The sequence below is a fragment of the Erinaceus europaeus genome, chromosome 3, assembly GCF_950295315.1.
Source record: "Erinaceus europaeus chromosome 3, mEriEur2.1, whole genome shotgun sequence".
In the NCBI taxonomy this organism is placed as follows: domain Eukaryota; kingdom Metazoa; phylum Chordata; class Mammalia; order Eulipotyphla; family Erinaceidae; genus Erinaceus; species Erinaceus europaeus.
The window spans coordinates 70606625-70629234 of record NC_080164.1 but is presented as its reverse complement, the minus strand read 5'-3'; the positions used below and the strand labels follow the sequence as shown (position 1 = coordinate 70629234).

Below are 22610 nucleotides of genomic sequence, written 5' to 3'. Positions count from 1 at the left end.
GCAGGTGGAAAGCTCACAAATGATGAAGCAGGGCTGCAGGTGTGTCTCTCTATCTCTCTCCCTCTCTATCTCCTCCTTCCCTCTCAATTTCTGGCTATATATGAATGAAGATAATTAAAAAAAAAAAGATAATAGAGTCACCCGATTAAAGTGACCCAGTAGGCCGGAGATGACTACATGAAAACTTTGGACCTCTTGTTCAAACAGCAGAAAAAGAGTAATGTTATTAAGTACTAAAATATTTCCCTATTTATAAGGTTTCTTCTCTCTTGGCCTATTAGAGTGGTGTTTGCAACTCTATATTGTGTTCCTGGTAACATACGTGTGAGGGATGTGTGTGTGTGGGTGAGGGGAATTTCTTGTGCTGTGACTAGTCCACTGGTAGGTGTGGGGGCCCAGGGTAGGACATGGGCTTCATCTTCCATCAGTGGTGGGAATACAGGCATTTCCTCTTCTTTGGGCTATCTCCCACCCCTGGGTGAACTGTGTTTAGAACAGCGTTCCTCACAAAGACATTGATCTGTAATTACTGCTGTTAATGATGTACTAAATTTGGAAATGTCCAGGATAACTGTCTTGCTCTTTTACTGCATTTTTCACTATGGTCCAGTATGCATTTGAAATATAGTAACAGAAGAGGATCAAAAAGGGGCTTGAATTTCAGACTAAGTTATTCTGAAATTGATCAAATAACTTCAGGTTGGTGAGTGATCCCACCCAAAGTGTAGCTCTATCTCTCTTAGCAAAGCATGAGAACATCACATATAAAGCTTTTCTGACAGGTCCAGTTCAGGTACCCTTGCACACTGTGAAAGAGGCTTAATTACCCTATGACAGCAAAATGGGGACAACACTGGAATTCCCTGCACTGGGTGATTTTAAGGATTTGCCTGAGTCAGTAGATATCAAGTATGTACAGTATCTTCTGGCATATACAGAGCTTAAATATAGAGATAAGAATGTAGAGTAATAAATCATTGGGTGGCATTTATCATAAATCAGAATTAACATTTAAAAATAATTCTATAGCAGTTATATATTACTTGTTAATATTTATTACACAGCATACTGACACACTTGAACTGTAAATAAGACAGTATGGACTTCCGTTAATAAGTAAGTAAGGCACATCAAATACCTGCTGCTGAGTGCCTACTAGACCTGTAACCTGCTAGAACTCTATTGTATGGCCCAACAGTTGGAAAAAAAAAACCCTCCTGGCCCACGGGAGATAGCACAGTGGTTATGGAAAAGACTTTCTTGCTTGAGACTCCCAGGTCCCAGGCTCAATCCCCAGCACCACCATAAGCCAGAGCTGACCCTCCCTCCAGGCTACTCACAGCCCCAGGTTTACCTTACGTTTCCTCTTGGATTTTGGCAAAGCCTTCTCAGTGAGTGTGTCAGATGTGTGGCTGGGTGGTGCACTCTCAGTGTCCTTGGTTGCGGGAGCATTCAAGACCCCTGGCTCCTGGGGTAGGTGTTTGGGGATTCTGGACAGGAGAGTCAGGTCAATTTTGACCCAGAGAGACCTAACCTCATCACTGTCTTTCAGAGGGGAGAGAAGTTCGTTCCGGCCGAAGGGGACCAGAGTGTAGAACTGCTCCTCCAGCTCCTTGGCGATGTCACTGGTGGTCCTGGCGTTGATGGAACCTACGGGAGCTCGGGGGCCACAGCCTCCACCGATGCTAGCGGCCGTCTCCTTCAGCCTCTGCTCACCCCCAGACGTGGCAGTGTTAGCCGCCACCGTCTGTGCTTTGGACAGAGGGTACTCTTCCTGTTCCGACTCCAGGTCCGAGTCAGAGGAAGAGGAGGAAGACGATGATGATTCTGTTTCAATGAATTCCTTGGATTTGGGGACGATCCTGCCCAGTCCCCTCGTGCGGCGCTTCTCGCAGGTCACGGAGGAGGGGCGTAGCTCCTTGCGGTGGCTGGTTCTGCTGTTGCCACAGGGTCTGGTTTTGGTGGGTTCTGGAGGGGTTACCACACTTCCCCCCAGTGTGTTGGTGGCCACGGGCTCCTCAGGCCGGTGGCAGCTAGCGCTGTCGCCTGCAGAGGTCCTCTCTGTGCGCCTGGTGGGCTTCTTGCTCGCTGACCTCCTGGTGGGCGCAGGCGCACTGTCCACAGGTGTAAGGGGCACAGGAGGCGGCGGGGCAGCGGCCACGGCCGCAGGTGGGGATTTCTGCTTCAGCCCTTTACTACCCGGGGCCTTGTTTGCTGTCCTTGGCCTATGTTCCTCCTTGCAGGTGCTCTTGACATCCTTCTCTCTCAGGCTGGTTTGGCAAAGCTCAGGAAGCTTCCCACAGTCCTGTCCCTCATCTTTCACTGGTGGGTAGTACTGGCTGCTGTCTGGCCCGTGGCTTTCATTTTGAATCAGAATAGGAGGCTTATGGGGGTTAACTTTGTTTAGCCACTTATCCAACTGCCACTTGTTTGAAGATGCTGGTTCAGCCTAAAAGCAGAAAACCAGCAACAAAGACAATTTTTATTGTACACTCACTTAAAAGGTTATCTTAATCTCGACTTACTTCTCTAGGCAGGTGAGCAGAAAACCAGTGGACTGGAAGCAAAGGCAAATAGAAACCATGAGTATGGAGCAGCTCTCAGCTGCCACAGAAGGTGCTGGGATGGTGTTCCCTTCCTGCCCAAGGCACTGAAATGTCAGCAAAGTAGTTTGAAGCCAGTTTGGAAAAACAAGGGTATAGCACTGTGTTTTGCTAGAAGCTATTTCCAGTGCTTCTGAGTGGTACACAATATATATCAGATTGGCTGGGCAGTGGTGTACCTGGTTGAACACACATGTTCCCATATATAAGGACCTGGGTTTAAGCCCCTACTCCCCACCTGTAGAGGGATGCTTCATGAGCAGTGAAGCAGGTCTGCAGGTGTCTATCTTTCTTTCCCCCTCTCCTCTCAATTTTTCTCTGTGTCCTGTCAAATAACATAGGAGAAGAAAAAAAAAGAAGAAGAAGGAAAAAATGGCCTCTGGGAGTGGTTGATTCATAGTGTTGGCACCAAGCCCTGGTGATTACTCTGGTAGCAATAAACAAACAAAAAACCAAATCAGATTCTCTTTCCTGTTGCTTCACCTAATCTCCTGCTACTCTGTGGTGCAGCCTCATGGGGGGGGGGGTATTCCATTGAACAATGCCAGTCTTCAATCTAAAATGGCAAAGTTAGATTTGATTTTTGGAGGTGACCACTAACTCCAAACAGTATATACTGTCCTCTAGTATCTCAACTGTCTAATAGTTTGGTGCTGATATTCTTTTCACACACAAGTATCTTATGTCTTCCTAGAAGCCAAAGACTTCTGTCAGGCAGGGGCATGTCTCCAGGCTGTGGATCCCTGGCAGCATGTGTAACAGTGTCTGCAGGCAGACTGCTATGACTGTTCCTAATGGGACAGCTCACATAGAACTATTGTTTATATGGGAATCATTTATTTCTCATGGATGAGATAGGGCAGGAATTAACAGCTATTTTGGGGATGAGGCAATTGTAGCCACAGAAGCACAAACAATAAAGGGCTAAAAAGCTGTGGAGAAGGGGGGACTCGGGGCTTGACACCCTCCTCTGCGGGCATGCTGCTGGCCACAGCTCACTTCCCAAGGGAGATGTTGGAGCTTCTGCCCCAGGTTTTTGTTTGTTCCCTTACTGCTTTATATGTTCAGTCACAACCGTCCTTCCTGAGAAATCCTTCTTGGGATCAGTGAGCAAGCTCTTCCCCATGTATGTTAGTACCTGTATCCTTCAGAGCACTGTCACCACATGCCTCACAGATGCTTCATTAAGGAGAAGCTGGTGGGATTAGTGAATAATTAGAGTCACATTTCTGCTGATTTTCAGAAATCATGAAAAGCAACATTTCCTAAATCGTGCTCTGAGTTCATACAGAATGGTTTCCCTGCTCAGATCAATGTGGGAAGAGCTTCAATGGAAGACACAATTTATATGAGTGATATTAAGGCTTCGATGATGCCCTAGATTAAAGAAATGGGTGACACCTATTTTATTTTTGTGCTCCTAAAAATCATGTAATCATGATTTTTTCCCCCATGAAGAATCTACCACTCAGGGAATGGACATTCCAGAGAGCTTTCTTTGTGTGCCAGTGTGAATTTGCTAGCGAGGAGGAAAAGTACTTTCCTTCTGTATAGCACTGCATGAAAGGATGTGCTATGCCAGCAAGGAAGAGAAAACTCGAGTGAAAAAAAAATCAGACTGATGGGGCCTCAGATACTTGTGATTTCACTGCTCCTGGATAGATTTTTACCCCCTTTTTAAAAAAAAATATATATATTGTTCCTTTTTAAAAAAAAAAAAAAAAAAAATCAGACTGAAAACAACTAAGCAAGTCTCAAGCCATAATGAGGGATCTGATATGAGGGAAATAATGTTCCCAGTGACCCTTCCATGCTACCTTTCAGACACTGTGCTACAGAGCACAGTCGTTCATGTAAAATGCAGTGGCTTTTAGCAACCATCCTCTGTGAATTCAGATGACAATCAGCTGAGTCGCATGAGTTTACAAGGCCAGCATGCTGAGGGAGAGGATGCAGGCACCTTGGAACATCATGAAGGGCTATAGTACCATTCTAAGATATTACCAGCAGGGGAAGTGAGGGCTTCAAAGCAACATAAACCTGGCTGTGTGGTGGAATGTGAGATGTGTGGCTATCCAGAGCTCCACTGTTATGAGAGTTCAGGAAATGAATCTGAATGCTCTGTCTAAGGTGACCTGGGCCAGCCAGAGTGAAACAGTGACACTGCAGAGGGCCTGCAGAATAATGCTACTTATCTATGGGATTTTTCATTCTACAAACTAACTTTATTTCTTCCCTCCTCCCCCTCTTCCTTTTTTTGTCACCAGAATTATCACTGGGGCTTGGTGCCTGTTCTACAAAACCACCACTCCTGTGACCACTATTTTTCCTTTCTCTCTCTCTTTAATAGACATAAACTGAGAGGGAGAGGAGGCAGAAAGGGGAGGGGGGAGAAAGAAAGGGAGAAAGACATACGCCTGCAGCACTGCTTCACAGCTCGTGAAGCTTCCCACTTGCAGGAGATGGAGGACTGCAATGTGTTCACTTTACCAGGTGCAACACTGCCAAGCCCCACTAAATTTATTTCTAAAGGGTTTGTGTGTATGTTAATTTTGAAAAAAATGTTAAAGGCAACCTTGCTATTATCCCAATGAATATATTATTTCCAGCAGACAGAAATAAACATATAGCATGGATGGTACCCTGCATATAGAAGTGAGCAGTGGAAAATTGTATGTGGCCTTAGGCAACTTCAACTTTCATGTCTATTTTAGCAGATTCAAGCTCCCTCACCTTAGCCTGGGATATCTGTTAGCTGAAGGAAGAAATGGCAAAAACTTCCTTTCATCACCAAGGAGCTCAAGTCTTTGCAACTATCTCTGTGATACTTAGAATGAATTAGCCTACAGGACTTTATAACTGCTCTTCTCTTAAGCTATCCTTCAGCCAGGATTTCCGTATGTAAAGAAGACTCAGTGTTCATGACTATAACTTTCAAAGTGACAAAGAGTCTGGATAGGGTCTTCACAGATACTAATACTGTTTATCCACCTCTGCCTTCCCTTTTGGCTCTGGCAGTGTATCTGAAACCTGGTTATTTCTTAGAAAAACATGTTCTGTTGTTTCCCCACATATTGTACATAACTTTGAAGAAGCCTCTATTTTACTTAGCTCCTGCGTTTTCTGTTTCAAATTATTCCCACCAACATGTCAGTTCTGGAAAAGGGGGCCTTTTCTGCCAGATACTTGCTGTCTCCTGGAACCAAGCACCTCATCTATGGCAGGAGCTCAATAAACGCTTATTGACTTAACATTGAACAAACAAATGATACCATGAAGAAGGAATAAGAAAAGTAATTTCTGGAAAAAGTCAAAGTTTCAATAAAATATGATTTCTACAGATAAATTTCCCCACCCTGAGGGCCTACTCCTTAAATAGAGAGAGACAGATATAGAGAGATGGATGCAGGGATCATATCATAGAAAGAAGAGAGAAAAATGCAGAAGAACTGACTTATTTTAGGACAAACAGAGAGCTCTTGATACAAAGCAGGGAGGGTTGGAGACAAGATGAAGGTGTATGAAAATGAAACTTCTCTGGGTTTCTCAGTGCTCCTGCAAAAGGTTTCAGTCTTTTTCTTTCTTCTTTTTTTTTTTTTTTTTTTCCTCCAGGGTTATTGCTGGGGCTTAGTGCTGGCACTGAGAATCCACTGCTCCTGGTGGTCATTTTTTCCATTAATTTTTTTTGTAAATAGAACAGAGAGAAATTAAGGGGGGGGGGTGATCAAGAGGGAGAGAGAAAGATAGATACTTGCGCGGGGGCAGGAGGGAGGTGTGTCTCAAATCTGGATCCTTGCGCTATTCCTTGTGTTTCATACTATGTGCAATTATCTGGGTGTGCCACTGCCTGCCCCCCTGGTTTCAGTCTCTTTAGAGAAACATGAAAAGAGAACTGAGGAGCCACTCTATGAGACTGAGATAAAAAGTCTACTTTCAGGTATAGTAACAAAGTAAGTTCACAGGTGCCAAAAATTGGGCCTGGGGGACTGAGAGATGACTCAGCAGGTAAAGCATATGCCTTTGGATGCATGAGGCTCTGTGCTTGACATCCGACACCACATGGGAGCACCACAGACAGTATAAAGGATGGCAGAGTGGTGCTTTGCTGTCCTTTCCATTCCTGCAATACAAATAACCATAGAATAAAACTTGGGCTGAGGAGGTGGCACAGCAGTAACCCACATGGCTCTAGGGTCTGGCTGCACTCCTTGATTTGAAAAAAAAAAAAAGAAGGGGGCATGGGAGCTGTGCTCTTTGCTTCATTGCCACGTTTGCATAAGAGGGCTTGGCTTCATCTCAAAGTCTATTTAAAAGATAGACTTTGAAAGTTTTTTTTTAACCTATAATCATACGGATTCTAGGTTAAAAAAAAAAAAAAACCTAAACTCCACAATTCATGGTAATGTCAAACTTTTATACACTTGAGAAGAAAGAACTATTTTATTTTTTCTTTGCAAATTAAGCTCTATTTCCACACAGATTCAAAACTTGAGAATTTACTCTCAACTCCAACAATCTCCACACTCTGAAGAACCATTTAATTTTCCCCTTTAAAATGGAAATTGCAATGGTTTTTATTGGCACCTTATATTGTTTTTATATGAGACACCTAAATCTTCCACGAAGGTACTCATCACAGCTATAAAAGGTTTCATTTTTATTTGTAGGTTAGTGCTAATTTTTCTTTTTATGTTTTCACAAAGAAAACACAGTTAAGGAGGTTTTATTAATATTTATAGCTCTTGTTTTTCTAATCTGTGACAAACTGCAAAAAGGTAATATTCTAACCATGTCTAATCCATAAAACTCCTTTCCTTGTGATTTATGGGGGGTCCATAGTTCCCAGGCAGTGAACTGCCCTGTCTGAGAACTGCCAGGTTGTCCTTTTGGGAGACCTGACCCACAGGCTATTTCCATGAGTGATGCCTATAGCATGTTGGAAATTTATGGAAGCCATGGTAAGATTTTTGGACAGTGAAAAATAAAATCTATGTATTTCAAAGGAAGCTCTGTAATTAGGAGAAGTGTGTGGTTGGGGCCATTGTGGGGACAAAGTGGAGCCCAGGAAATCCAGAAAGGCTGCCAAGGGTGGTGACCTGGGGAGGTGTAAGAAGTGCTCTACTAGGCTGGACTACTCTGTAGGGAAGTAGACAGAAGAAAGGGCTGGAATTAGTACAGTCTTACCTCTGGGCTGGAGTAGTGGGGAGGCTTACTGCCCTCGCTCTCGCTAGAACTGCTCTCGGTCTCCGAGTCAGATCCAGAGCTGCTCTCTGAGTCGCTGGAGGAGCTGCTGCCGCTGCTGCTGCTGCCGCTGCTGCTGCCCTTGCTGGAAGGCACGGCGGCTCGGCAATTGGCCTGCTGGACCACGGCACTGCCAGCCCATGAGGCCCCCAGGAAGGAAAGGGAAGGGAAGTCGAGTGAGCAAACACAAAATCACCACTGAGCAAGGCTGTCACATTCAACCAAAGGGGAGAGGAAGCACACAGGCTACACATCTGTCATCCGTCACCTGGAACTTGAAGAGCCTCATCACCATCAAAGGCATGCTAATGGTTAGAAACCTCATATATAAAAATAAAATTAGGAATGGAAGTTGGTGCCCCTTGGAAACTGGACTCTGCCTATTTATAAGGGGAGGTGGTATGGTTTCAGGATGACTCTGTTTTGCTGCTGTTTCTGCAAATGGCTTTTCAAATGCATCTCCAAATCCAATCATCTACAAAAATGCAAGGATATAAAAAAATGCTTGAAATATTTCATAAGGAATGAAAATGTCTGCTGGAAGGACACAACCATTCTGCTTTGTGCTTTCACAGCCTGATAAAAGGTTTGGAGACCACAGCACGGTTAAAATTACAGTCCTGTTTCCCACCTCTTTCTGCCTAGAGTCAAGTGCCATTGTCTTTACTGGAGCTGGTTTGCTGTATAAACAATAACTTCCTATTAAGCCCTTTATTGCAGAATCTATCACTTACACATTTTTATATATCTGAGAGTTTAAAACTAAAACCTGGTACAGTGGCTTATAGCAATTCAAATTCATATTTGATATTCATATTACATGCTAAAATTTGACAGAAAGTCATTAAATACTGAAAGACAACAGAAAACAATTCAATGTTTTCAAAAGGTGATTAATTTACTATAAAAATCAAAGTAGCACACACCTGCCCAAACAGTGTTTGAGCGAAAAAAAAAAAGTCTTGGTACTCACATAACATTTAATGTCTTCAAAGTTCTTTATTAATTGCATTGGATCACACTCAAATCTGTCCTTTTGAGGTCAAATTTTAAACCCAGAATATTCAGTGACCATATTATGTCAAGTCAGCAAGTGTCTGCTGATCCCACCCAACAGTGACCACGGTTATAACAGTACTGAACAGTGGTAAAGACCAGGGGCTGGGGGAGATCATCAAGGTCTCGGGGGCAAAGCAGCCTGGACAAAGCAAAGAGCTCTTTTCACCAGTCCTTTAAATCTTTAACAAATGACTGCTCAAGACAGAATCTCGTAAGTCTCTGCTGTGGAGGCAGGGAGAGGGAATGACACTCATTGGGGTTTTGCCTCTCCTACAAGACTGACAAGAAACTATCTTGAATGATATATCTGAAGATAAAAGTACTTTTTTTAACTGTGAGGATGGGAGAAAATAGTGTGAATATAACCTTGCTGAGTGTTTTCTTTTTCCAATTTCCAATGACATGTTCATACCTACTGTCTCAAAAAATTCAACATCAGACAACATCTGCACATGTATGCTTTGTCTGAGCTGCAGCCAATTTCTTTTTCAATCTACTATTTGTGTTTGGCATTGAATGAGGTATTCTGGATCTTCAGACAGACAGAGAGGCAAGGATGGGAAGGTTAGTGATCAAAGGACTGCTAATATTGCTGTTCGCTGGATCAATGGAGTCACTAAAAATATTCTAGAGCCAGTGAGGTTGTAACCAGGACGGGTGCCTGTTTTTGCCATGTGCACTACTCAGATTTGAGCACAGCCCTTACTCCATTGAGGGGAGCTTGGGTTCTGCAGTGCCTTTCCTTCTGTTTCCTTCTGTTTCTCAATTTCTATCTGAAATAGTCAGGTAGGAGTAGTGAAACCCCGGTGGCGACCACCACCACAACAAAAGATTCTAATCAAATGTGAATATCCCAGCAGGACTCCCAGGCAATGAGGGTAAAACCTTAAATGAAAAGCTTTCCCTTCAAAGTAAAACAACATGCACTGGCAGCCACAGATCCTTCCAATAACGCAGCTTGCAAGTCCTGTGCTCTACATTAGGCTACCTCCTCTGGGACTATGTCAGGTTCTGCAATGACATTTGCTGAAGACTAGGAAATGAAAATGAGTAAAGAGCATCTTGATTGGGTTTACATGATGGTCAAAGAGTGTGATCACTGAGCAGTATACTCTACCTGCTTTAGTTAAAGCAACAAAGAAAACCACATTGGTCACGTCAGAACCTGGGTGCTCTGTGCGTATTAGAAGCAGCAGTATGTGTGGAGCTCCCAAGGGCTTGCACCACGATGTGACTGTCTTTTGAAAAGTAGCACTTCAACTTTTGGGAAAAAGTCCATTAAACAGTTACAGTGCTGCCTTCTCTTTATGACCGCTGTCAGAGAATAACGAAATGTACTAGCCCAGTGAGACAAAGCCCTGGGACTGACAGAAAAACCTTTCCTTCTATGTTTTCTTTCCTTAAATTAGAAAAATTCACTTAAGATGACAAGTTTTACTGGCATAACTATTATTTGTTTTTAAGACAGCGAAGATAACTAAGAAATTTAACTGCTTCTGCATGCTTTGCTATAAGGTCTGCACAACTCATGATGCCTTTGGGGTCAGGATGGAATCTATTCTTGTTTTAAGGGTCCAGGTATAGACTATGTCTCCAGATGCAATCCATTTAAGGGTGAGGTATGTTTACCTAGAAGGACTCTGGTGGAATCAGACACCTATCCTTCCCTCCAGGGGGACTGCTCCATTAACTAGGCTTTTTGTGCAGGTCCATGGGGGACAACTGGGTGGTCTGCATTCTGCAGAATGACAGCTCTTACACTGAGTGCTTGAGGACACGTAGCTGTGTTAACTCTATTGGGGTAGTGGCAGCAATGAGGCTGGTGACAATTATCGCTACCGACTAGTGATCATGAAAGAATGGGTCCAAATTAAGCCAGGAACTCTGGACTTTCGATTTTTGTGAAGCAAGAGGATGGAAAAAGATATGAGAACAACATTATTTTTTGTTTGTTTGTTTGTTTGTTTTGGCCTCCAGAGTTATTGCTGGGGCTCAGTGCTGGCTCTGTGAACCCACTGCTCCTGTGGCCACTTTTTCTGCTTTATTGGATAAGACAGAGAGAAATTGAGAGGGGAGAGGAAGACAGAGAGGGAGAGAGAAAGACAGACACCTAAAGACCTGCTTCACCACTTGTGAAGCGACTCCCCTGCAGTGAGGAGCTGAGGCGGGGCTCAAACCAGGGGCTTGTACCAGGATCCTTGAGGGAGTCTTTGCATTTTGTACTATGTGTGCTTAACTTGGTGCACCACCACTGGGCTCCTAACAACATTATTTTTTTAACCGTATATTTATGTGTGTGTGTGTGTGTGTGTGTGTGTATATATATATATATATTTTTTTTTTTTACCCAGACCACTGCTCAGCTCTGGCCTATGCAGTGGTTTGAACCTTTCAAGCCTCATGTATAAGAGCCTCTTTGTATAACCATTATGCTATCATCTCTCCTGCCCCAGAACAATGTTCTTGAAAGAAGACTTTAGACTTTCTACATTTATAGGTGTGGACACAAAATATTAGCATGCCAAGTGATTGTCATGTTTATTTCATTTTATTTGTTTTTGAGCCCCCTCCCCACTCCACAAACAGCCCCTCTTTGTATCTGGCTCTTCTGTGCTGCTGTGGCTGGCAGCTGTTACTATGGTTGTGTTGGGCCTGGCCACTCATGTATGTCTCTCTCTCACTGGGAGACCTGATTGTAATATTTATATCTCTCACTGGGAGACCTGATTGTAATATTTATATATTGTAATATTTATATCAATACACCAAAGATACTTAAAAAAATTAAAACAGTCAACCCATATCTAATGCAGCTTCCAATGGAGGGAATGGGGACACAGACCTCTGGAGGTGAGAAAAGTATAGAGTTATACCTCCGTTATCTCATAATTTTATAAATCACTAATAAAAAATTTTTAAAAACTGCTTCTGTACCTTAGGGAATAAACCTACTGTTAAACATTGTTTTTAATACTCTTGGTGGTCTACGTATAGCTATGCTTTTTGTTTCACCTTCCTGGGTCCATCCTTAAATATTAGTCATAATGAATTCTTGTGCCTGTGCATGTCTGGGTGTCTTTGCAAAGACTATGTGTCAGCAATTCTTTTCCTCTTCTGATTAAATCCTATAGACTCTCCTGGACTGAGTTAACATGTGACCTTATTTGGCAAAGTTATCCTAATTACTCTTGGCATAACTGATATCTATCATTTTCAAGCTTGCTCTTCCTATCTATCATCTATCTATCTATCTATCTATCTATCTATCTATCTATCTTAGATAAATGCAGAAAAGAGAGAGAATGAGATCACAGAAGTAAAACATCCTTCAGTGCAGTGGGGGACAGGCTCAAACCTGGGTCAAGTGAGCTATTACCCTGCCAACCTCCGACCTTATAACACACTGTCCATTTCTCCATTATATTCCTTTCTACATTAGATGGGAATTATTTAATTTATCCTTGTAACCCCAGAGCTAGCAAAAGGTCTGGCACATATTCTCAGAAACACTGATTGTATGAGTAAAAGAGAAATAATGTTTGATATAGTGTGTCAGACAATATATTTTGTTATACTAAGAAAAAGCCCATGAGATATTTATATATATATTTCTTCCCTGTTGCTCTGGGTCTGCCTAAGAGTTCATAAAACTGGTAACTATATTACATCTATATTAGAGGTTGAAAAGTGAATCACTACAGCAACCAGCGAAGTAGCATACACAAGTGAGTTGTTCGAAAAGACAAATGGCTAGCATGTAATGATAAATGAGAATGGCCCCCTAGTTCCTAGTGGGGAAGGGGTCACGGGAGAGACTCATGTGGCATAGAGCTGCCCACTCTCAAGTATATTTCTTCTGTGTGGAAGTAAGGAACAGATACTACACAATCCTTTGATTGTTCAAGAGGAAGCTTCAAGTCTGGACATTGATATACAATTTCCCAATTTTAAATGCTGCTAACTAATTTTTTTAAATTTTTTTTTAATTTACTTATTCCCTTTTGTTGCCCCTTTTTTTAATTGTTGTAGTTATTATTGTTGTTGGATAGGACAGAGAGAAATGAAGAGAGGAGGGGAAGACAGAGAGGGGGAGAGAAAGACAGACACCTGCAGACCTGCTTCACCGCCTGTGAAGTGACTCCCCTGCAGGTGGGGAGCCGGGGGCTCGAACCGGGATCCTCACACCAGTACTTGCACTCTGCGCCATGTGCTTAACCCACTGCACTACCGCCCGACTCCCGCTGCTAACTAATTTGAAAAGTTTTAACAGCAAAAAGTTTTCAAGATTTTTTTCCCTAAAATGTTTATTCTATTTATTTATTCCCTTTTGTTGCCCTTGTTGTTTATTGTTGTAGTTATTATTATTGTCGTCGGTATTGGCTAGGACAGAGAGAAATGGAGAGAGGAGGGGAAGACAGAGAGGGGGAGAGAAAGATAGACACCTGCAGACCTGCTTCACCGACTGTGAAGTGACTCCCCTACAGATGGGGAGCCAGGGCTCGAACCGGGATCCTTTCACCGGTCCTTGCACTGGTCCTTGTGCTTTGTGCCACGAACACTTAACCCACTGCACTACAGCCCAACTCCCATTTTCAAGATTATTTTATGGATCTTTCACACATTTTTTGAGTTGAAGGATTACTCCAATTATTATTTTTAATTTTCTTTTAATTTTTACTTTTTATTAATAATGGAGGCATCTGTACCTGTTATTCACCTTTTGATGTATTTTTGATTTTTTATATTAATATGATTTTCCCTTTTGTTGCCCTTGTTTTTATTTAATTGTTGTTGTAGTTATTACTGTTGTAATTGATGTCGTCGTTGTTAGATAGGACAGAGAGAAATGGAGAGAGGAGGGGAAGACAGAGGGGAAGAGGAAGACAGACACCTGCAGACCTGCTTCATCACCTATGAAGTGACTCCCCTGCAGGTGGGGAGCCGGGGGCTTGAACCCGGATACTTAACGCCGGTCCTTATGCTTCACGCCACGTGCGCTTAACCCGCTGCGCTACTGCCCAACTCCTCTTCCGATGTATTTATGATACAACCTTGTTATGCTGCTTCTCTTTCTTTTTTGATATCTTTTCTATTTTGTAAATAGGTTGTTCTAGTAGTTGTAAGTCTTTCTTAAATAAACAGTTACCTCCAAGATTGCTTCTCAACACAAAAATGACATTTTAGAAGGATAAACATAGAGCATATAGCTTAGCATATATAAAAACTTTAGGTAAGGTGGCAGTTCAGCTTGGAGGAGAGTCTTTATGACTCAGCAAGACAGCTGGCAAAGGTGACAAGGGAAGGAAAGGGAATCTAGCACATTTATCATGATCTGGGAGGGGAAGAGAGTAGGGAACAGTCTGGGGAAGAGTTAAGGCTATAAAGAAGACGTATGCAGCACTGCACATATCCCAAAGGTCCCTGGAACCTTTCACTGGCCACAGGGAAGGATAAAAGTCAACAGAACCAGCCTCATTTAGCAGAGAATAAATTCAGTAATTTAGGAGGTCTTTAAACCCAGACATAAATTATGCCACATATGACTTTACTCCTGGTGCTTTTGTAGTCTATAGGATTCTTTCTGGTACAAACCAAAGCATTCAGAGATTTTCCTGATCTGTCAGTGAGGTCATTTATATACCCCGACGAGGGAGAGAATGAAGATCTAATGACTAAGTTCCAGTTTCATGGAAAGTTTTGGGACATAAGCTTGAGACATAATTAATCAGTTTCAGACATCAGAGAACATAGATATCACCTCGTGAGGGCACTTGTCATTTCCTGGATTTCCATTCTTTGTGACATCAAATATCATAGTTAATAAACCATTAATCCTTGCCCAGTTTTGTCATTATTTTCCCTAGCTCAGAGGGGTGCCAGGGTGTGGGGATGCTGCTTAGATAGCACGAGGACATTTGTTTATGAATTTTGAATTCACAGAAGTACTTTAAAAAAAGAATATGAGTTATTTTATAAGGGAGGAGGCAGCCCTGCTTTTGAACTTACCAGATTTTCTTTCCTTATTAAGAGTTTAATTAATTTATTTATAATTATGTTCTTACCATGACCAGTGCCTCAGTGCTCTAGGCTGACATTTTTTTTCTAGGCAGAAAGAGAGAGACAGAGGGAGAGAAAGAAAGACAGCAGAATACCGATGCTTCCACCTGAAACAAGGACGAGATTGGAATGTGGCTTTTACACAAAGCAGGCACCTACCCAGACGAGCTATCTTGCTGGCCCCAGATTTTTTTGCCCCCAGAGAGAATGAAGAATGTTCTCTACTGTATGGACCATGGTAGAACACAATTTTACTTTCAGTTGAACAAAGACCCACATGTAGTCCAAACAAAGAGAAAAGTATTTCACAAAGGGAGAATTATTACAACGTCCCACTGTGTACTGGCTGCAGATATTCCTAGGTTTGTTGATGATAGTTTTTTTTGCTGTTTCTAAAATATTATCTTATTTAATACTTTAAGTTCTCTAACTGCCTAGACCATAGCTCTGAGTATACATATTTTCTTTATCCTAAGTATTTAATGTTTCAGATTTTTAAGATGATCAAATCCTGACACTGGGCTTAAACTGTTCAAGGAACTCTAAAAATATTTTTGTATATATAGTTCTTTAAAGTATCTAAGTATGGGGCTGGGTGTTGGTGCACCTGGTTGAGCGCACATGTTACAATGTGCAAGGACCTGGGTTCGAGCCCCTGGTCCCCACCTGCAGGGGGAAAGCTTTGCGATTAGTGAAGCAGTGCTGCAAGTGTTTCTCTGTCTCTCTCCCTCTGTAACACCCCCTTTCCTCTCAATTTCTGGCTGTCTCTATCTAATAAATAAACAAAGATATTTAAACAAAAATAAAGTATCTAAGTTACAAACAACCTTAGGCCAGATAAATCAAAATCAAAAGCCTTGTCAGTATCTAGGATATGGCGATAAGTAGATACCCCTAAATAGCACAAAGCATAGTGAGGTCAAGCATATTACAGTAGATCCTAACTATTGGATTTTCATAGAAAAACCAACCCCCAACTAATTTGGTTATAGTAATAATTACCTACTGCTATTCTAAACTCTTTCTTTTAAAATATTTATTTATTTGCTATTGGGCAGAGACAGAGAAATTGAGAGGGGGAAGATGACATAGAGAGGGAGAGAGACAGAGACACCACTCATGAAGCTTTCCTTCTGCAGGTGGGGACCAGGGGTTTAAACCTGGGTCCTTGTGTACTGTAATGTGAGCAGTTACCCAAGTGTGTCATCACCTGGCCCCTATTTTAAACTTTTTTTTTCTTCTTTTTCTTTTTCTTTATTTATTATTGGATAGAGACAGAGAGATATTGAAAGGGAAGGAGGAAGAACAGAAGGAGAGGTAGAGCGACACCTGCTTCACCACTCATGAAGCTTTCCCCCTGCAGGTGGGGACTAGAGGCTTGAGCTTGTACCTGGGTGCTTAAGCACTGTAATGTGAGCACTTAACCAGGTGTGCCAAAACCTGGATTGCTTCCAGGTTTTGGTTATTACAAATTGTGCTGCTAAGAACATATGTGTACACAGATCTTTTTCGATGGGTGTGTTGAGTTCCTTAGGATAATATCCCCAGGAGAGGAATTGCAGGATCATAGGGTAGGTCCATTTAGTCTTGTGAGAGTTTTCCAGACTGTTCTTCACAGAGGCTGGATCAATTTACATTCCCAGCAGCAGTGCAGGAGGGTTCCTTTGACCCCACAACCTCTCCAGCATTTGCTGCTGTTACCTTTTCTGATGAATGACATTCTCACAGGAGTGAAGTGGTATCTCATTGTTGTCTTTATTTGCATTTCTCTGACGATCAAAGACTTGGAGCATTTTTTCATGTGTTTCTCGGCCTTTTGGATCTCTTCTGTGGTGAATATTGTGTCCATGTCCTCCCCCCATTTTTGGATGGGATTATGTGTTTTTTGGTGGTTGAGTTTGGCAAGCTCTTTATTTATTCTGGTTATTAGCCTCTTGTCTAATGTATGGCATGTAAAGATCTCCCATTCTGTGAGGGGTCTCTTGGTTTGGGTAGTGGTTTCTTTTGCTGTGCAGAAGCTTTTTAATTTGATGTAGTCCCTTAGGTTTATGCTTGCCTTAGTCTTCTTTGTAATTGGATTCATTTCATTGAAGATGTCTTTAAAATTTATGCGGAAAAGAGTTCTGCCAATATTTTACTCTAAGTATCTGACAGTTTCTGGTTTAACATCCAAGTCCTTGATCCATTTACAATTTACTTTTGTATTTGGCATTCACTTATCTTTTATGGACTGAGACTGTGGAAGGGATGGAGTTCAGTGGCCCCTTACTCAGATGGAAGTGTGCTGGGGGCAGGTGCATAAACATTACAGAGAAACATTTGCACATCTTATTTGTGTAACAGACATCATTAAAACTGGGAGTTCAGTTAGGTGAGGGTTCAAGTGGAGGGTGGGTTTATGCCCAGGGGGAGTGCTTCTCCAAAAGTGTTTTGTTGACTTGGTTGCACCACATTTGTACCAAAAAGCTTCATAAAACCAGCTTACAAATGCATTTCCACCTTGTCCTTGCAGTTTGGGAGACGAGACTATGCCAAGAAGCAGCTGCCTTCTGGTAATAATTTGCTTCCCTTGCAGTTGGGGGTGGGGTGGCACCACCAGAAACATTAAGTGGAAAAGCTCTCCTTAGCTCAGAGAGCATCTTAAAACATGGGATTCAACAACCCTTGTCTTGACAACTGAGATGGATATTGCAATATGGCAACAGCTCTGGAGAGCATGAGACCAACAGTCAGAAAGCTGGAAAGGCCCAGTCTTACAACTGCCTACTGGCAGAGAGCTGAAACACAGGTCAGGTAAAGGTCATGGAGGAGGTAGAAGTACTGTGCCAGGCTGAGCTGGGCAGCTGACAGGCAGGCATGGCATTTCTCCCAGGTGCAGGGGCTCACACTTTAGCTGCCAAGAAGGCATTGGTTAGACTATGGGCTGCTCAGTAGATTTGGATTTGACTTGCTTCTAAGACAAACATGACTCTTCTAATATCCTCAGCATGTTTGTCCTTGACCTTGCAGCTGCTGAGTGTGGTCATAGAATCTCCCTACTTAATTGCTTTTCAGCCATCTGGTTTGCAATGAAACGTTGAAAGGTTCTGAGCTATCATAATTTAATGCAGCACTGAACTTGACTTCCACCATATCTTCAGAGGCTAGCTGGCCAAGGACTGCTTCGAGAGACATTTTATTGTCAGACAGAGAAGAGCTACTATACCCTGAGTTCCACGTTTCAGTATGGCAGTTCTGAGAAAAAAGGTTCTTTTATGATGAGCAAGCACCTCTTGCTCCTTTAAACAAATGAAGAGTTTTAAAGCATTACCAATTAAAGGTCCTGCTAACCATGTGCTTGCTTAGATGGCTCTTATGTTTATTTGTATGTATATCCATTAGTTAAGGGGGATGTTTATACAGTGTAGCCCCCACTGTTGCCACTCATGGGAACTCTAAAATTCATGTAATAGAAAAATCACCTGACCTTCTTGACTACAAAAGTGATTTTACAAAACAGCTTCATTGAGATATAATTTACATATTACACTATTCACCATGGGAAGAAAATAATTCAATACATTTTAGCATATTCTCTGAGTGGCACAACCATCATCACAATCTAATTTGAGATTTTTTTTGTCTTTCCCTTTTAGCAATCAATGGCCACTCCCTTCACCCTAAACTCCTCTTGTTCTACCCCTAAGCAATCACTAATCTACTTGCTGCTTGTTATAAATTTTCATGCTTTGGATATTTCATGTCACTGGAATTGTATGACATATGGTCTTTTGTGATTGGCTTCTTCTACCTGGAATAATGTTCTTAAGGATAATTTATGGTGTAGAATGGAACAATATTGTAGTTGAAAAATGTTCCACTGCATGGATAGGCCTTTTGTTTTGATATTCATTCATTGATGGACACTGCAACAATTTCCATGTTGAGAAGGCTATGACGAAAGCTATACACATTGTGCACAAATTTTGTGTGGACGTACATTTTTAATTCTATTAGGTATATTTTTAGAATTGTTGAGCCTTATGGTAACTCTCATCTTTTGAGGAGCTTCCATTCTGCTCTCTTACGCAACATCAAATTCATCTACATTCCCTGCAGGAGTGTATAAGATGTCCCATTTCTTTATATGCGTACCAAAACTTTTATTGTTCATCTTTCTGATTTTGACCACAGTGGTGGGTGTGACTCGAGAACTCACAGTGACTCTAGTGTGCATTCCATAATGAGGGATGATGCTGAGCCTCCTAAAATATGCTGGGTGGCTATTTGTACATTTCCTTTGGAGACTATCTTGTCAAGTTGTTTTGCCTTTCTAAGTTGTTTTATTATTGAGTAAAATATTATTTATATATTCTGGGTAAAAGTTTCTAATCTGATGTACAATTTGCAAATATTTTCTCTCTGTGTATGGGCTGTCTTTTCACTTTATTGATGGCATTATTTAAAACTATTTAGTACAACTAAATTATTATTTTTTTCTTTTGTTACTTTTCCTTATGTGACTACTTTCACTATTAATAAAGGATTGAATTTATGTGGCTAACTTGTTTTAAGGCCTTTTATTTTCAACTTCCCTATATGAACCTCACAATAAACTTGTGAAGCAGGAAACCTGGGTATCATTATGTTTGTTTCTATCAAAGATAAAACAGAGTCAGCAAGTGGGGGTAAATTTTCAGCCTTGAGCCTTGGCCCAAGTCAGACAAATTTAGACATTTTCCCCACATGAGGCAGGATGGTATGCTGCCTTTAGAATTAGCTAGACTCAGATGGACATTTTACTTGCTGGCTGTGTGGTCTTGGGGAAGTTACTTAATTTCTCTGAGCCTCAGCTATCTCACTGGTATTAAGAGATAATAACGGAGGCTAACATCATGCTTTCAGGTGGACTAAATAAGAAAACCCAGGTAGTGTTCCAAGTGCCTGCCTCACATATGGTAAGCATTCAGTTGATAGGCTGATACTGTTGTTTAATTTTTGACAACTAGTTATGCCAGTATGACAGACTAAATAAATGGAATTCCTCCAATTTACCTGCATCCTTAACTTACTACCCCATCTGGTCATGTTACAGGACTATAAAACGTCCAATCAAGAAGGAATTTGGAATTTGGTCAGAGAAATGCAATTAAAGACAACAGTGAGGGGGCCGGGTGGTGGTGCACCTGGTTGAGCGCACATGTTACAGTGCACAAGGACCCAGGTTCGAGCCCCCATTCCCCACTTGCAGAGGGAAAGCTTTGCATGTGGTAAAGCAGTGCTGCAGGTGTCTCTCTGTCTCTCTCTCTCTCTCTCTCTCACCCCCATTCCCACTCCCTCTCTATCACCCCTTCCCTCTCAATTTCTGGCAGTCTCTATCCAATATATAAAGATAATTAAAAAAAGATATTAAAAAAAAAGACAACAGTGAGATATCACCTCACTCCTGTAAGAATGTCACACATCAGAAAAGGTAGCAGCAACAAATGCTAGAGAGGTTGTGGGGACAAAGGTACCTTTCTGCACTGCTGGTGGGAATGTCAATTGGTCCAACCCCTATGAGAGCAGTGTGGAGAACTCTCAGAAGGCTAGAAGTGGACCTACTCTATGATCCTGTAATCACTCTTCTGGATATACATTCTTTTTTTTTTCTTTTTTCTATATTTATTTTATTTATTTATTCCCTTTTGTTGCCCTTGTTGTTTTTATTGTTGTAGTTATTATTGTTGTTGTCATTGTTGGATAGGACAGAGAGAAATGGAGAGAGGAGGGGAAGACAGAGAGGAGGAGAGAAAGACACCTGCAGACCTGCTTCACCGCCTGTGAAGCGACTCCCCTGCAGGTGGGGAGCTGGGGTTCGAACCGGGATCCTTACGCCAGTACTTGTGCTTTGCGCCACCTGCGCTTAACCCGCTGCGCTACAGCCCGACTCCCCTGGATATACATTCTAAGGAAGCAAACACATCCATCCAAAAAGATTTGTGTATATCTATGATCACAAAAGCACAATTTATAATAGCCAAAACTTGGAGACAACCCAGGTGTCCAACAATAGATGAGTGACTGAGAAAATTGTGGTATATGTACACAATGGAATATTACTCAGCTATTAAAAATGGTGAATTCCCACACAGGGGTCTATTTTGTTGTTCCTGATAGAGATGACCGGTGACAATGTTGAGAGGGATCTATTAGAGGTCTAGGTCCATCATGTCTGTTTGGGAACTTCAGGACTCCCTAAATAGGGCCCCAGGTGATGGGGTGGCCTGATAGTGACTAAAGAGTCATCGTTAAAGTATGTCAGTCTTTTGCCCTTATTCGGCTTTTGCAGTCCTTGCTTTGATAAGGTTAGCTTTGGAGTAAGTGAGAAACTGTAATAGGGAATAGGTGAGGAGGGTATCTAAGTCTAAGTAGATACTATTTCATTATGAACTTTATACTGACTCACTGCAGACTATTGTGCACTTTTGCTTTCAGGTATATATTTTGCCCTAATTTATGGATACATGTGAACATATGCCCTATCTCACGGGACCTGGTCTATATCTAGGTTTTGAGATTTTGTTACGAAGTGAACCACCTGGAATGGAATTAGAGAATACTATGAAAGGAAAGGTCTAATCCAAGTAATGAGGCTGAAGGGTTAGACAATCCATGCCTGACGTCTCTGAACACAGTCTGAAGTGAAGCATGCTGAGGTAGTACTCATTGCGTTGACTAGGTTGGGATCAGCGGATGCAACATCATTTGGTATGAATTGAGAGAAGCATGCAGGAAAGTGAGCCCCACCCTAGAGGTTCCAGGACTGGGGGAAATATAGGCTCTATAGAGGACCTTGCCCTCAACTTGGATCAACAACAGTAGAGAAGGGAGGCTGGACAACATAATCTATGTTACACCTGAGGAAGATGGCCCTGATATTGGGGCAGCTTGGAACATTCCTTCTCATGACCACAGAATGTGAGCTCAGATCTACAGAGATTGAAGAGGTCATATAGGCTCCTAAGCTGAATATGGGCCCAGATCACATCAAATCGATGGGGTTTACAGTCAATAATATTTATACACCTTTCCCATATTTGGGAGCTACTCTCTTCCCAGATCTAGCTTTCTGGTCCTTTTCCAGCCATGACATCATCTTCCCAGACAATAACTTGGATCCACCTACATATCAGATTTCAGGCTCAGGGAAAAAAACCAAACAAGTATAGCCATAGGCCCTTTGGAATCTAACTAAAATATGTCTACTAGCTATCTACAAAATGGAGACACCCCCCCCCCAACTCTTGATCTGCACTATTCCAGCCTTTAGGTTCATGATTAGTCAACAATTTGTTTGGTTTCATATGTTAACTCTCTTTTCAGCCACCAGGTTCCAGATGCTAGCATGATGCCAAGCAGACTTCCCTGGACAGACAACCCCACCAATGTGTCCTAGAGCTCCGATTTCCCAGAACCCTGCCCCAGTAGGGAAAGAGGCAGGCTAGGAGTATGGATCAAACTGTCAATGCCCATGTTCAGTGGGGAAGCAATTACAGAAGCCAGACCTTCCAACTTCTGCATCCCACAACGACCTTGGGTCCATACTCCCAGAAGGTTAAAGAATAGAAAAGCTATCGGGGAGGGGATGGGATACAGAGTTCTGGTGGTAGGAATTGTGTGGAATTGTAC

At 42.1% G+C, this 22610-nt stretch overlaps 1 protein-coding gene across 6 annotated transcripts in view; it reads right to left on the bottom strand.

The window, feature by feature from the left end:
• AFF3 (ALF transcription elongation factor 3) overlaps positions 1 to 22610 on the bottom strand; it is a 554707-nt gene that overhangs the window by 46524 nt on the left and 485573 nt on the right. For all 6 annotated transcript variants that reach the window (XM_060187453.1, XM_060187456.1, XM_060187452.1 and 3 more), the window contains 2 exons: positions 7788 to 7974; positions 1355 to 2449 (listed from right to left, as the gene is read on the bottom strand). In XM_060187453.1, coding sequence (XP_060043436.1) covers positions 1355 to 2449; positions 7788 to 7974 — 1282 coding nt within the window. The remainder of the gene's footprint in view (positions 1 to 1354; positions 2450 to 7787; positions 7975 to 22610) is intronic.